General features: G+C 44.3%; 1 protein-coding gene across 1 annotated transcript in view; it reads right to left on the bottom strand.

The window, feature by feature from the left end:
- The window catches only part of CCDC187 (coiled-coil domain containing 187), a gene marked incomplete at both ends in the record, with an annotated part of 46,498 nt that overhangs the window by 13,295 nt on the left and 16,550 nt on the right, over positions 1-16,653 (bottom strand). Inside the window, 11 exons of the mRNA XM_084298819.1 lie at positions 2,797-2,981; positions 5,611-5,783; positions 6,170-6,316; positions 7,028-7,115; positions 7,642-7,829; positions 7,947-8,092; positions 8,476-8,609; positions 8,786-8,889; positions 9,780-9,890; positions 10,335-10,432; positions 16,409-16,599. Coding sequence (XP_084154945.1) covers positions 2,797-2,981; positions 5,611-5,783; positions 6,170-6,316; positions 7,028-7,115; positions 7,642-7,829; positions 7,947-8,092; positions 8,476-8,609; positions 8,786-8,889; positions 9,780-9,890; positions 10,335-10,432; positions 16,409-16,599 — 1,565 coding nt within the window. The remainder of the gene's footprint in view (positions 1-2,796; positions 2,982-5,610; positions 5,784-6,169; positions 6,317-7,027; positions 7,116-7,641; positions 7,830-7,946; positions 8,093-8,475; positions 8,610-8,785; positions 8,890-9,779; positions 9,891-10,334; positions 10,433-16,408; positions 16,600-16,653) is intronic.

Genomic DNA, 16,653 nt, shown 5'->3' with positions numbered 1-16,653 from the left:
GCTTTGTCAATGCCGGCGTCTCGAGCAAGGGATCCCAGCCGCTTGGCTTCCCTGCCGTCTAATTCCACACAATTGGCTCCAGAGTCCCAGCACCGGAGCAGCCAGGTGACAAGCTGCTCACCTATACAGCGACCAAAATCTTTTCGCACATCTCGTAGCTCGCGCTCGTTTAGGCTTCGGGTAGTTACTGTTGCTCTTTCGGCATCCTCATCTTCCTCCTCCTGAATCCTTGACGGCCCAGCGTCGTCATCATCTTCGTCATCTCTATACTTAGTTTTGGCAGAAGCCTTACCTGGATTGGCAGAAGACTCTCTGCGTTCTAAACGACTTGAATTTCTGTACCATATTTTCACCTTCTCTACAGGGGCAGCTTGCACTGCTACTGCTCGTTTCTCTGACTTTGTTACAGGGTCTGCCACAGGGGTTGGAATGCCCTCTGCAGGGTCAACTTGCACTGCTACAGCTCGTTTCTCTGACACGGCCACAGGAGCTGGAGCGGCTACAGGAGCTGGAGCAGTTGCAGGAACCGGAGCTGTAGCGGCTACAGGAGCTGGAGCTGGAGCTGGAGCAGTTGCAGGAGCTGGGACTGGAGCAGCAGTAGGAGCTGGAGCTGGAGCGGCTTCAGGAGCTGGAGCTGGAGCGGCTTCAGAAGCTGGGACTGGAGCAGTTGCAGGAACTGGGACTGGAGTAGCGGCCGGAGCTGGAACTGGAGCGACTGCAGGAACTGGGACTGGAGCAGCTGCAGGAGCTGGAGCTGGAGCAGCTTCAGGAGCTGGAGCTGGAGCAGTTGCAGGAACTGGGACTGGAGTAGCGGCCGGAGCTGGAACTGGAGCGACTGCAGGAACTGGGACTGGAGCAGCTGCAGGAGCTGGGACTGGAGCGGCTGCAGGAGCTGGGACTGGAGTGGCTGCAGGAGCTGGGACTGGAGCGGCTGCAGAATCCACCGTAGGGGTCACAGTGGCCGTTGGATCTGTCACAGGGTTTGGAGTGGCCGCAGGGTCTGTCACTAAGTTGACAGCAGTATCAATGGCAGCTCGATAGGCATGAGCCAGGCCCCAGCACGTTACAATGATTTGTGTTACTTTGGAACTGCCAGAATCATTACACCTTTTTTTCAAGCATTCTGCCAGTTTTTGAGGATTTTGCCATTGTTCAGGGGTGAATTTCCAACACACTGGGGGTGCCAACTGCTCTAGATGCCTGCCCATATCCACCCATACTCCCTGCCACCCACAACTATACTGCCTCCGGGCAGATCTCCGGATGAGCTTCATAAGTAGTTGTTTAACTTTAAGCAGAATCTGAAGTGCATTCATGAGGCAGAACAACAAGACTATGGTATTCTGAGTATTCCAGAAATATTCAATATCTTGGAGAGCTATTGTGACAAGCTCAGGGGATAAGAGGGTGGTGAAGGAGGAAGGCAGAGTGACCCAGGAGGATACAGGGGTGGTGAAGGAGAAAGGGAGAGTAAGCAAGTAAGGAAAAATATCCTCCCCTTTCCCCTCCACAGATTGACTCTCTAATGGAGAAAAACAATAGGTATAATTGCTAATAGTTCCCAAGATGCTGTTTCCAAAGTACAGAGTCCACGATGTTACTGAGTATAAATACCAAGTTAGAGTCATGACCAGATATCTTATCGTCTCATAAGCCATTGCTATAACACTTAGTACCATAATGGTCTGAAACCAGGGCCCGGAGAGGAGAAACAACACTACAGAGAGCAAATACGGAAAATAATGTACTATAATACTCAATTTAGAAAACAGGCGCAGCAGAGTTGTGATTAAAGCAATCAGCATCATGACAAGTGACTATTAAGCAGGTCTAATCCTTACACCAATTTTAGTTTAACACACTCTGATCAGATCTGCCGTTATCTCAACCTTTCGGGCCCCACGTTGGGCGCCAAAAGGACTGTCGTGGTTTAACCCGACCGGCAGCTAAACACCACGCAGCCGTTCGCTCACCCTCCCCCCTCCCTCTCTGGGACGGGGGAGAGAAATGGAAAGTGAAGCCCGTGAGTTGAGATAAAGACAGTTTAATAAGACAGGAAAAAAAATAACAAAAATAATAATAACAAGAATAATAATGATGATACAATGGGGATAATACGAAAGTAATAATAGTATGTACAAACAAGTGATGCACAATGCAATTGCTCACCACCCGCTGACCGATGCCCAGCCTAACCCCGAGCAGTCCGGCCCCCTCCCCCCGGCTAACCACCCCTATATATTGTTTAGCATGACGTCAGATGGTATGGAATACCCCTTTGGCTAGTTTGGGTCACCTGTCCTGGGTCTGTCCCCTCCCAGCTCTTACTGCACCCCCCAGCCTGCCCGTTGGCAGGACAGAGCAAAGGCTGAGATGTCCTTGGCTTAGTATAAGCACTGCTCTGCAACAATTAAAGCATCGGGGTGTTATCAGCACTCTTCTCATTCTAAGCCAAAACACAGCATTCCACCAGCTACTAGGAAGAAAATTAATTCTGTGCTAACTGAAACCAGGACACGCAGATACCTCAATGAGACAATTACCTCAAGTACCTCAACGAGACAATTTAGACCTTTGTTACACCTGCTTGCTAATCCTGAATAGATCCTGGTACCAAAACCCACACTGGAGGTGACCAAGAAACAGATTTGCATCACAAGTTCTCTCTCATAGGCTAATCCCCTTGACAGTCCTCAACTCATTTGAGCTGCTCCAGAAAACAGCTGAGATTTCAACTTTGCTCTAAGTTCACAGTTGACTACAGAAGTCTTCTCAGAAGTCTTTTATGTTGGGTACCTGTGGTTTTGCAGTTTTTAATCATGAAGACCAAGCCTGTGGTTTGACTGGTGGCATCACACACTTTCCTGGTCACTGTTCCAGACACATCAGGACCTTGCAGGACAAGGGACTGCTCCAAACTTGGGGAATCCTCTGCCCATTTCTGATGTTGTACCGGTGTTTTCTTGCTCTCAGTAGAAAATCTGTAGACAGTTAGACAAGGAATTAATGATTGGGAGTTGTTTTCGTGTTCTCTTGTTAATCATGACAAATCTATGCAAAGTCAATAAAGGTATGAATTAAATGATTCTGGTAGCCCTTGACAGTAACTGTAGAGTATTTACATGTGCATAAGTTTATAAAACAGCAAATTATTACTCTGTTCTCCTCCATCTCACAATACAATATTTTATAAAGCCGGGTATCTTGTCTTTATAGACAAGAATAGGAAAAGACCAAAAAAAGTCATCGGCACTGAAAAAGCAAAAATAGTCATATTCTGAACCTGAATGATGCTAGCTTGTCTATTTATAATAACAATTGCAAGCTCTGTATTCCTTGTTTGTAGTATTTAATATCTATTAATGAAACTCCAAACCAGCAGCTTTTCCTGCATGTTGGCAATTTATTTATTGTTTTGGTTCACTTTTATTTTACAAGCATCTCCCAACCCCTTCCATTCCCTTGCAGCCCTGCTTATTAACTGCCTTCCTGATCAGTGTAAAATATTAACATACCCGCACTGGTGGATAGATGGCATAATTATCACTCTACACAGGAAACAGATCTATATGTAATAACAGCAGCCAGAGTTTGGGTGCACTGAGCTCTGCCAGGCCCTGTCTGCTCTAGACTTCCTCTAATATTCACTGTTCTCCTATGAGTAGGCTTGTCAATAATAAGAAGTGAAAGCACAGCCAAGAAACCTTTTAAAGATTCTTGTGACTTATAATCAATAACACCATGAATTATAGATCAGTTCCATGCAGGGATTTATTTGAAAGCCTTTCCCTGTGGGGAACTTAAGTAAATGCGCAGCCCTGACTCACTAGTCTGCAAAGGGTCTGGGTAATACTGAATGAAAGGAGTTTTTAATTCATGTAGATATATATTTGACTTCAATTGTGTCTCTTTCTGTAATATGTTTGTTCATCTGAGCTTGTTTTGGACAACTGCTGTTTTGAGCAGCGTGCATACTGCTGGATCCTCATCTGCACTGCTCAGCACCTCCTGCTCAAGGTGAAGCAAATTGGGATGTTGGGGATACAGCATCTGGGTAAGGGGAGGCCAGTGATTTCTCGGAACTGTCTCAAACTCGTGAATTACATCTGACTGAGGGTATTGTACATGACACCTCTAAGCTTCAATTTAAACATAAAATTAAGCCTCAAGTAGTACAAGAGCTTCCTGTGATTAAATCCCGAGTGGAACACAAACCTGCCCGTAAGGGGTTAAGTGATACATAGGCTTAGAGCCAGCAGATGACAAAGGAGTGAATTTCACCAATTAAATCAATACATTTCTACTCATTTCATATGAGTATTTTGAAGTTTAATTAACATATAGTTGCAAAGTGCTTCAGGTTTGTAGTTAAAAGCCATCATGAAAGTGTGAGTTATCATTAAATGTTGTATGGCATCATTAAAAAATATCCAGGTTATTAATGCTATGTAAATTAACTGGCCTAGGTCTGATGTCAAAGCTACATTTGTTCCTAATATTACAGTGGTAGGTCCCAGTCCCACAGTCTTAGACACTGCTTAACAGTTCATACTATAGAGAATCCTAGTGAAATGTCATACCTATGTGCACAAAAATGCAGCTTAAAAATGAATATGTAAAGCCTGCAAAGCTTTCTCAAAGCATGGAGGATTGTGACATTGAATGCAAGAGTACGGAGACATTCTAATGAAAGCACAATGGCCTGGAGAACAAATATTGCTCAACCTTTTACACACAGAATTAAAAGTTTATTACCTAGTACAGCCCTTTCCACTCCTTCTCATGCGCAGTCAGTTTATGACGGCAGATCAACATGGCTTTTTTGTGCATGAAACAGGCTTGTTGAATTTGTAATGATAAATCCAAACCACAGTACTACATAATTACATGTGTATATATACAGTCTCCAAAATTCAGGCTCGGATTTTGCATGTTCTATTGAAGGAGCTAGTGTTTGTGATATAAAACAGAACTGAGATTATAACGCAGCTGCCTTTGTAACACCAAGAAGGAGTATAGGAGGGGCACGTGTGAACATTAGAAGGTTAGAAGGAATCACTGATTTAGCCCAGATGTCCTGTTTATAATGACTCAAATACCTTTCCTGTAAAATCCAAAATTTCAGTTAAGACACTTTCCCCCCCCCATGCACAGAAGAGCACAATCTTCCTAAAGGGTAGAAAAATCTGAAAAAAATACACTTGTTCTTACTGATAATATGGAAATGGTAAATGTATTCTACCTGAACAGTTTAGCAAGTGGTAGGTAGAGGATCTCCAGGTATGGATCCAGATTTAAATTTACTTGGTGCTGTTCACATACCTTGCAATAAGCTGGTACCTGCCCCAAGGAGCTTACTGTTTTAGACATGAGATGGTGGATTGGACAGGTAGAGGACGCCGATCAATGAGACAGTATCGGTCAGAATGTTAAGCAGCGATCTTGATGCATCAATTGCTTGACCACAGAGGTTTTCAAAACTTGTCATTATAAAACTCCCTCTTGGGAGCATTTAAAGCTCACACAATTATCTAGGCTATAACTGCTTCTGTCTTCTCTACTGGATTGGTTTTTGTCTTCAGTTATCATTGTGGAAAGGGTTGTACTTACCTATCATAATTCTTGCTTTGTTCATTCCTTAGCTGGGCACAATTCTTTTTATCCCCAGTCATATCAGGCCTTTCTGAGCATGCTGTAGATTCTGCCAAGGAGTTGAACTTTGAGCTCAAAACCTGTCTTGACTTTGGCTTATTTGCTTCTTCAGTTGCTGGGCTCCTTGTAAGCTAAAAGGAAGAGGATAGTGCGTAAGTTTTCACTTGGGTTCCTTAGTTGCAGTGTCAGTTCTTCTGACTTCAGTTATTATCCATTCAAAAAAACAAACACACAAAAAAAATCTTGTAACAGCCTCATTAAGACAGCAAAAGTAATCAAAGGGCTATGACTGAGTTTAGTGGTAACAACCTTAGGTGAGAATTGAATGTTTTGAAAGCGTTGAAGTACCACTGCAGATCCAGGTAAGAACCTCTTATGTAAGAATCGTTGTCTTAAATTCCATTGAAATAATGAAAAACGTAATCCTTATGAGACTAAGGCGAGAAATTCTGTGTGTTACAGTCTGAGGAAGGGCTAACCCTACAACTGAAAGCTATCACTTCTAAAGTGACTTAACCTTTTTCTTCCCAGTCAAATTATGCAGCTCTTCCTGGAGCTGTGCTGTTGAATGCTGCATCATTAAGATTTCTCTCTGCTGCTTTAGTAAAAGCTTCCTTTCTTGATGGGCTGCCCTGTAGAGATTTTGCAGGTGCTGTATTTCTACCTAAACAAAACAGAAAAAGGAAGGAGTGTAAGAGCAAAGATAGTAGAAAAGAGATATACTTAAAAAAACATGTCTAATATTCATTAACATAAGGCAATACTACTCTTACAGCATCCAGAGAATTCAACATGCAGGTTATTTTTTGTTTATAACAGGATTTTTGTGCTTTTATTTTTCACTAATGCTGACTGAGAGATAGGGTGTCTCTGAGAGGTGAGACCTTTGGAAATGAAGTACCTTCAGGTCACTTGTGGTACCCTGTTTGCAAAAGAATTCCTTGAAGCAAAAGAGAGGCTTGTAGTACACAAGGAATGTAACAGAAGTCTGTTTACTAAGTGTAATTATGAGCCCAGCATTCCTTACGGTCAGGAAAGCAGACTATAAAATTAGCTTGCAAATTAAATTAATACATTTCAACAGCAGAAGCATAAATCTACAGAAATCAGCGGAATCCTGCGTACATCTCATGCTGTTTGATATGGCACAAACAGAAAGATACACAATAACATTGGAGTAGTGCAAAAAAAAAAAAAAAAAAAAAAGTTTTTCTCCCCTAAGAGACTTACTGAATGCAGGAACTGGAACAATAATACTAGTGACCTTTTCTCTTAAAAAAAAGAAAAAATTTGCTCCAGCAGCTCCAGCCACCTCCCAGTGTTGCATCCTTCCACCACACACAAGAGGAAGGCTGGTTCCTCTTGCTGTAGTTACCTGCTCCTGTTCCAGCTCTGTTAAAATCTTGTGCTGCTTCTCAGCCACAGCAGAGGCTCCCTTACTATCCTGCAGGCTTTCCAGGCAGCTGAAAACCAGAGAAAGACAGGTATCAGAGTCAGATCATTTATTGCCATGAGCATAAGTCTTGAAAAAACAAAGGGACAGGAGCAAAGCTTCTCTCTAAACAGCCCTCAAGCAGCAGTAGCCATGGAAGGCTCTGCAGCAGTTCTGCTGGGCTTTGAGGACACCCAGGGCCACCAAGCCTGGAACTCTTCTGAGGTGTTTGGGGCCTCCTCGGGACACCCAGTGCAGGGTACCAACTGGTGAGGGTCCCCAGCAGGACCTCAACCCACACGGTGGGCTCTGCCCTCAGCCCCAGTGGGGTTCACCGGTCACTGAGGGACGCCTCACACCACACCTGAGGGAGGTTGCAGCAGCCATTTCTTCCACAGTCTGAAAGGAAGACTGCACAAGCTCCTCTCCTTAAGAGAGAGGGATTTTATACTTGTTCCTTTCCCCCAAAACTAGTCAGTGTCCAGTCGCTCCCCCACAGACCCGTCCCCTCACAGAGACCCCAGGGCACGCTTGTGGTGACCTGCCCCCGGCCTCACCGCTTCTGGTGGCCCAGCCAGGCCAGCTCAGCCCTGGCTTTTGCCCGGAGAGCTTTTCTGCGGAGCTTGAGGAGGGCAGCCTGGTGTCGAGCTCGCAGCTCCTCTCCCCTCAGACACTGCTCTGCCATGGCCAGGCTGAAGTGGCGGAAGGTGCTGGAGCTTCCATAGTGCCGGCCGACCTCACTCCACTGGGGACAGACAGAGCAGAGTGCCACAGTGACTGGAGAACCGCTGTGCGAGTGGCAAAACAAACAAAAAATAAGAACTAGGAACATCCTGCAGGCCAGCAGCAGAGCTGGGGTTACCTGGCTGTCCAAGCTGGCCTGGTCACTGCTCTCTGCAGAGCCATCTGCTGCACCAGGCTCCCCATGGGAAGCATTTCCTAGAGGTGACGAGAGATTCGAGGCTTGGTGGATGTGCAGCAGCTCCCCATCCTCTGCCGGCAGGGATCCTAAGGAGAGGAAGATTTAAAATCACTAAGTAAAACATTTCTCTAACAAAAGGACCAAATGGAGCGATGTGTCTTGTTTCTAAACATGAATGTTTGGGCATAAAAAAGTGAAGGTTAGAGCTATATGCTGCTAATATACACTCCACAAGAAACTGTTCACACAGTACATGAGTTAGCATCCCTTTGTGAATGCAAGCAGTCTCTGCAGAGACTCAACAGCCAGGCTTATTCTTGTGCTGCCTTCAAAAATTTCAAAGTCAGTTTGGAAGTTAACAAAATTTGTAATCAAGTGCTGAAGCCCCTGGATGCTATGCTATGTCTTAGTCAATGCCAGAAGGCGTTTGTTTACTCAGAACCACCAAATCCCTTAAATCAGAGTTCACCTTCTTGGAGGGTTGAGCAATGCAAATCCCTTCCTCCCGGAGATTTTCTTTGTTCCACTATTTTGGGATCCACCAGATTGTGATCTCTTTCCGTATTCAATTCAGACAGTTTCAGTGATTGCATCTCTTCATTACTGAAGGTAGGAAAGAAAGGTAATTTTTTTCTTACTGCAGTCAGAGATTCAATTTCAACCCTTAGCTTTCATAGAAAAGTCCTCTGGAGGCCAAATATTTTATAAACCAGCATGGTGCTTATTTTTATGCACAAACTAAACCACCTGAGTGCCTCGCTGCCTACTGCACTCTGTACCTGCCAGATGCGTTGTCACCTTCAGACTGGGATCCTGTCCATGTTTGCTCTGCGTGGTCCAGTTTTGGCACAGAAAAATAACTGCCTTTGGAGCTACTGCACAGCTGCAAAAACAGAAGTTGTCCATAGACCTGAATGATGCGTTTGGAAGGCAGAACTTCCCTCCCCCCCCCCCAGTCCTCTTAGATACAGATGTTTTCATAAATAATGCTCATGGTTCCTAAAGAGCTGGAGTAACTAATGGGATGGATACTACTCACAGTGAAATAACTGCGTGGGCATAGGGGAGAAAGGTGGTGTAACAGCTCACAAAATGTTTCTTATTTAGAGCTCTGCTCATGGGAGTTGGGGTACTGTGCCCATCCCAAGGGCTTTGAAAAATAAATAAAAATACAGAGATCGCTTCTGTCTGAGCTGTTCAAACAGATCGAGAGAATTCATTGAGCTGAAGTATCTTCCAAAGCAAGTGTTAACAATTATGTAAGAGAGCTTGGAATTGCAGATGAGGCCTGAGCTTATGTTTATGGATGTGGAGCTAAATTTTTATTCTAACAAATAGTTGCTGAAGTCCATCAGTTTCTACAGGACTTCAGAATCCAGTACAGAAAGGTACACAATTAATAAACAGCATGGTGTTTTTTTCCTGAAATTATAACCTTTGGTTATGATTAGCATCTCACTATGCTCTCATGCGTAAACAAACATTGCAGTAGTTATCTCCCGAGGGCTTAAAACCCCTTCTCTTGATTTTACAAAAAACAACAGCTGCAGTATAAGTAATTTCAGAACCACAATCCAAATAACAGCCTAAGGGACTTTGTTACCTGAGAGATGTGGGTGCTTCTGAAAAACGTTACCCTGATCTACATTCCTTACCAGTTAGGAAATTTGGTTAAGGGACTCCAAGTGAGATAAAAAACAGAATGAAACATAGAGATCAGGGGAATGTTTTGCTGAATTCAGAAGCAATGGTACACAAACTGAATTAATTTACCTTTAAATTGTCTTGAAGGAGGTCACTCAAGAACCTCTGGCTTTCTTGAACCTCTCGCTTTGCTTTCTCACTCAGCACAGTAAGTTGCTGCTTCTGCTGGAGCTGATGGGCCTGCATTAGGAAATAGCATGCTATAAATGATATTTTAACTGAGCCACATGATTCCTCAGAGCTGGGTCCCCAAGGGCAGCAAACTCCAGAAGAAGGCAGCACAGGTACCATGCCACCAACTCCTGTTGCACCCTGCTGCCTTTAGAAGGCAGTCCAAATGCTTCTTTAGCTAAAGCAAAATAACCCATTCTTGCCCACCAGAGCTAACACATGACTTACAAGTGGTGAATTAAGGTCAGCACCTCCCCCCTGCAGGTACATGGGTTTTATGAACCTGTTGCAGAACCAGCTGATGCCAACTGATTGTAGCCTAATCACACCTGGGTCTGGTGGTTGCTAGCACCACTTATTTATTTATTTATTTATTTATTTATTTATTTATTTATTTATTTAACCTGTGATAGCAGCCCTGGCATTGCTCTTTGCATAGGTTGTTTACTGTACCTTCAGTCTGTGAGCCAGCAGGAGGGAGGTTTGTCTCAAATTGTCCAGATGGCTCCAGTGTTTCTCCTCCAGTTCTGCACAGTTAGGGTTTCCTGTACCTGCAGAAGCTTAGAAAATAGATGTTAACAGTCACCTATTTCATAAAAAATAAAATAAAATAAAATAAAACGTGTGTTCCATTTAATAGGTACCAGCTGAACAAAGTATCAGAGGTTACTAAAGGGAGGCAGTGGAAGCAGATTCTTTCAGATTCTAGTGGGATGTTGCCCTCAAACTGCATTTCTGTGCTCTCCAAGTCCATGGAGATTTAAGGATTTGCTAAGTATTTTGCTGGGAGGGATGGCTTGCTGGGTCACAACTGAGGCTGGCACACCCTGTAAATAATTTAACAGCATCGTGATATTTTCAGTGGGGTTCCAGGACATCTGATCCTCAACTGCTGCATTTCAGACGTGGCTGTACTTCTTCAAACGTGCCTGAGTCTTAATACATAGATTTACAGAGGAGATCGCTGAGAGCAGAAGGGGTCTGTGTACATGGCTCCTACCTGCATTTTCCTTTTGAATCCTCCCTGGGCCCGTTTTTGGAGGCCTCCCAAATCTGACATCTGCCTTTTTTTTTCCTGGAATAACTTCTCTGCATGCACTTACAGCTTCTGCCATATCTGAAGGAGGGAATTGTCACTACCTCCAGCCTGACAAGAAATCTGTTAGCATAAACTCCTGCGAGCACTGGGGAGAGGGGAAGGGGTAGGATTCGGAGGGGCCAGCCCCAGGAAGCAGAAGGATGGAGGAGCCGTTCCCTTTCCAAACCACACCCTGGCCTGAAGTCCAGAGGGTGCACTATTGCTGCTCTTTTTTCTCCCTGCTCCTCCTCTGCATCATCAGAGTCAGACCCACCAGTTACAGAAGAAGAAAAGCTTCCCAACCTCTCTGGGATCTCTAGCAGCATCCCGCGTGCCCCTCCATCTTGCAGCTTCTCTGCAGACTTGTCTTCTCTCTTTTGTCACAGGGGAGACAAACCCGTGGAAAAAAAGCTTTTGCTTTCAAGTGGGGTAAATATCTCTTGCTCCAGGTGCACCTATTGCACTGCTGCTTCCTTATTGGGACTCTCCTGTCTGTCTTTTACAGTGTAGGTGATGTAATGTTTACCAGTGATATGTTCTTGGCTGCTCTGAGCTTCTCAGATGAATTGCTAAGCTTATGCAAACAGGTTGAGTGTTTACTCTGAGCTGTGACACTGTCAGAGCAACCAGAGTCATAAATGAATAGAAGTGTGGGTCGTAAATAGAAATAGGTTTGACTTGGAAACTTCAGATAAAATCTGTAGCCCTATTCAGATTGTCTGAATCCAAATTACCCTGTACCCCAGGATAAGCCCACAACATGCAGGGCTTGGTTTTGTTTTAAATACCGAAGGATTCGTAACACAGGGAGGATCAGTGATGTGGACTTCTTTGCATGCCAAAATGCTCTTTATGTTTACAAGGATGTGAGTGAAATAAAATGTTAATGCTTCAAGCCTGATCCAGATTTTCTATTAGAATGTTGCTGCATTTTTATAAACAGCTTGGTTGCGAATTTCACTTCCATCTTAAGAGTGTTTCCAGTTATCAAAGTTTTTTACAATAGGAGGCTTTTCTTAACCCCCCTAAGACTGGGTGAAAATCTCATCTTTTATGTCAGTAATACATATCTCCTGGTTCTGGGTGGTTGTTTGAAAAAGCAAAATCACACGGACTGATTTAGAAATCACACAGCCATTAAAGAGCTTATTCATTAAAAAAATGAATAAAAAATGTTTTTACCCCAATCTTTCCAATTCTGGGGACTGATTCAGACTCCTTAATAGCTACCAGAGATAATTTTGTGAAATGGTATATTTAGGATAATCCTATGGGTGAAAGTGCCATTGTTTCTACAACGAAGTTTTATTACTTGTTTTAAGCAATGTAATAAAAAAAAAAAAAAGGCAACTGAACAGCTCTTCAATAGGTATACAGATAGCTCATCATTTTCAACAACTAGATGAGGATGTCCCCTTAAATACAAAGAAATAAGGTAACCTTATACAAAAAAATTACAACCTAAATCTATTGATGTTAAGTTGTCTGAGTAGTTTCATTGCTAACATTTGGGCCATTCTGAAGTACAGGAATCTGTTGCTGTCAGGAAGTATTTTCAATTTGTGCTTCAAACTGAACAATGTTATTGCCATTCTGCTCAAGGACTGACCAATGGTAGTGATCTGAAGGCGAATAAAAAGTTTGTTCTGATCTGTTTTCCCTCCTCTTGAACACAGTTTTCCTGACTGTGGCTATTGCCAGATGCATTTCTTGTGTTGTGACATCCTGCATCAAAGAAAATACCATCTGGCTAAACTTCATGTCCTCTTACCTTATGATGAATGGCATTTTACTGCATACCCAGATAGCTTCAATGTTCATACACTCAGTCTTCTTTTTTTACAGAATGCTATTTATTAAATCACTTTCCGCTGCACCTGCAGAATCTCAGTAAAGCCCTGTAGAATCTCTGTGACATGTAATTAAAAAAGCTGGGCTAAAAGTCTCATTTTTCTAATCACTCGAAGCTAGGCAGAAGCACTTACTGCTGCTTTACTCAAGGACAGCTTTTCCTCTTTCTGCCCATGTCAGCAATCAGTCCAAAGCAGTCATTACAAAACTACATACTTGCAACTTTGGATAGAAGCACAACTTTGACTGTGTTGGAGGTATATGAAGATGGGTTGAAAATGGTGCTGAAAGGCTGCTGTGGAATGGAGCAGCAGATCCAGGAGTACATGACCCTTGTGATACCCAAGTCAGGCAATCTTTCTATCTCCAAAATTACTACACTGTCTCTGTTGCTTTATTATTTACTGATGCTCTTCAGGCAAGGGAAGAAATGCTATAGCCATGCGTTTGTTCGTGTGTAGGAACAGAGCCATAGTGATGACAGTGAACGGAGATTCAGAAACAAGGTTTGCTAACTCCTGACCACAACTGAGATATGCAGCACAAACAAATAGTGTGGCTGTTTGGCCCTTCTCTAGCAAGAGCTGAGCCCAGAGCCCTATTCAAGAGACTCTAAACTTGAAGGCTGTACTCGTTTACCAAGGAAAATCAATGGGCTCATCTGCATTCTCGAGTACCTTGGAGAATCTGGATTTCTGTACCCACCGGATCAGTCTCCTCTCTCCTCTCTAAATACAGCTGGCATCCCACTTGTCACCGAAGAGTGGCTGCTTGCTAAACTAGGGATTAATGCGGCCTGTGCTGCTCCTGTCCTCAGCATGTTTTGTGCTTACATCTAAATCCTCCAGTGCATAGGGTTGGCCAGAGTTCAGCTTCCAGCCAGATGTTGCAGCACATGGCAGTACGCCTCCCTGCTACTGACCCTTCCCCGCAGGGCATCACATACGGAGCAGCCAAGCAGCTCTTGCCACAGGCTGATGGGGGAGAGACGGGCCTGAATCTGGACTTAACCGGGACCCTGAATGTCCATGAAATGTTTCTTCTATTTCTCACCAATTATAAAATTCCCTCAGTCCACTGCACTTCTAGTATCGATAACAAAGCCCCAGCCTGTATGGCAAAGCAACACAGGACACAACAGAGCAAGAAACACTCCCTTCTCCACATGCTTTGCAGCGGTATTTTACAGGTAGCAGCACGTTACGGGGTAGTGGCACAGAGAGGGACCAAGTCCTGACTGCTGTGCACACACGGGTGGCAGGATGTTGTTCAGCCAAGCTAGAGCACTGCAAATACAGTTTGTGAGGGTGTGGAAAGAAACAAGTTCATAGAAAAAAATGGTGTCAGAGGAAGTGAGAGCGATTCTCAAGAGCAGTTCTGGTGCTGCCTGTCACAGTCACGAAGCATCCTGTGCTCCAGCGCTGCCCTCATTGCAGGCTGCTTTGGAGTTGCTCACCGAAGCTTCGCCAGACAGAAGCTTTGTAAACCAGGAAAAATAACGCAGTATTTCGAAGCAAAACACGAAGAGCTCTCTCGTCTCTAAACTATCAATCAGAGGACAATTAGCTGAAACCATGCTGTTAGCCATGCTGATGCCATTAGTTTAATCATTTCTCCCTCTCCTACAAGCAAGAAGGCAGCTCCCTCTAGTGATACGAGAAGGTAAGCCAGTCAGCAGCTAAGGGGAAAGATGTTACATAGCATTTTTTTATTTTTATTTTTAAATCCAGGATAAAATTGCGTTTTATTATAATGGATAGCATTTCATTTGGTTTCCTAATGCCAATTACTTTAAACCTGTAGCTATGCTGAAGATTAAACACTTAGAAAATACCTGTTTAATAAGGAATTTCAGCTTATACTTTGTTGTCTCTCAGGTACTAAAAAAAAAAGGGGAGGGGGAATCTGGCTTGCTGAAATGAACCTTCTGGTTCATACTCCAAACACAAGGCTGTTGGAAGGGCATAGGCCAAATGGTTTTAAAACCACCTCATTCCCTTATTTAAGAGTGACACAGAAACCTGGGTGCTGGGGCTGTATTCAGGGGGTGTGCTGCAGTTATATAGTTATAAATATATATAAATATAAATAGTTACAAGTATTTTGTGAATATCCACTTCTTGTACCGTTTTGTTACGTTTGAAATTGTGATTTGTTATTCTGCCAAGTGTGCTTACTGCAGGAACATCTAACGTCTTTGGCACAGCAATTAGTGGTTAGGTGCTGCATGTATCTTTTAAATGTAAATATTTATATTTTGCGTCAGATGTATAATTACACATCATTATGCTGCGTGTGCACGGTAACTTCTGGGCTCCGTGAAAGAGAACAGGATCAGCTGCTGGCGTGATGCATCGGGCAGACAATGCAGCCCCGCAGCTGAACAGCCGTTCCCTGATAAGAGAGGAGAACAGATCCACTTGTGACCCATATTTCAGAGCAACATTGTCTTCAGGCTGACAGTTCTGTGCCTCATCTGCAGCAACATGGCCCGAAGTGGAACTGCTGGCTTGCAGTCAAACCTGGGTTTGGGCTCAGCAGCTCCTACAACTGCTGAGGGAAGGGACAGGGCTCTCCTGGCACAGACACCAGGCAGCAGCTCCTATTGTTCGAGTGCTGTGTAGGGTATTTTTGTCAGATAGCTGCCAGAATTGGGGGCTTTAATTATTAATATTCAATAAATGCAGTGTCTTTCACTCACGGTGAACCCTTCAGACAATGGACTTGTGTCCAATTGTGTAAGGTACCCTCGCAGTCCCCGGGGGCTGGGGAGAAGCAGCGTAAACAACGCTGGCTTCTCCACCACCTCAAAATCCAATATGACTTATAAAATGTTGTGGGGAAAACAATGAAGAATCCTTAATAAGAGCAAAGGCTTTTTGTAAGTACCCTCTTTGAAGAAAGGATATCTGAGCTTGTTCTTTTGTCTGGAAAAGCCCTTAAAACAATGCACCATCTGCTGCCATTTGGTGGAAGCGAGCAGGGCTCTCCAGCCAGAGCAGGCCTGCACGCTGCCGTTTGCTGCTTAACCCTTTGGACAACAAAATCCCCTTGTTTCTATGCAAATACTTGTTGTCAGCAGCAGTAGCGATGCTTTGCCAGCCATGTGGGATTCTCGAGCATGTGTCTCCATTCGCCCCGCAGCCTTTGTTAACCCTGTGAATGTTCTGAGCTGCCCCTTGCTGTACAAGGAGGATCACGTCCCACACTTATCTGATGTGTTAATTACGAGGAGTTCATTGCGAAGCTCCTTGAGACCTTCAGAGGAAGCTGCAAGGGGCTCTGATCTGGATGGGGTTTGTTCCATTAGGGGCTCTCTGGGGCTGTCCCTGTGTCACGGCACAGCAGCCACTGTGCGGTGATGTTCTGGTCAATTCCACATTTTTGTCTTTATTCGTTCATCTCCTTCAAAATCTGGAATGCTCACCGGCTCCTTGACATTTCCCTCCACCCCCCAAGTTTTTCAGTCATGGTCTGAACTTTTAGCAAGAGTTCTCTCATAACCAAAGGCCACTCATTCTCCTGCAATAGCACAAGAAACACCTGGGGACGGCACGGAGCACCCACCGCACTGGCACCGTGGGGAACGCCACCTTACCAAAGTCCTGCTTGAAGCCGTCTTGAGTCTTTGATCCACTGGTTGGAGCGGCAGAGAGCTGGGTTCTGAGGCCATCCGGTGTCCTCAGGCTCTCTGGAGGAGACCAGCAGGCAATTCCCTCCCGATGTTGAACTTCCAGGATCGTCTCAGGCCAGCGGTGGTTTCTCTGAGCTGTGGGTTCTCTCTGCAGGCTGTGTCAAGGCAGCAACAATTACTCAGAGATTTTTTGAGGTGATGCACGACCA

The sequence above is a fragment of the Netta rufina genome (genome assembly GCF_964035555.1).
Source record: "Netta rufina genome assembly, chromosome: 20".
Lineage (NCBI taxonomy): Eukaryota > Metazoa > Chordata > Aves > Anseriformes > Anatidae > Netta > Netta rufina.
The sequence above is the reverse complement of the archived record's forward strand: the minus strand, read 5'-3'. Positions and strand labels throughout refer to the sequence as shown.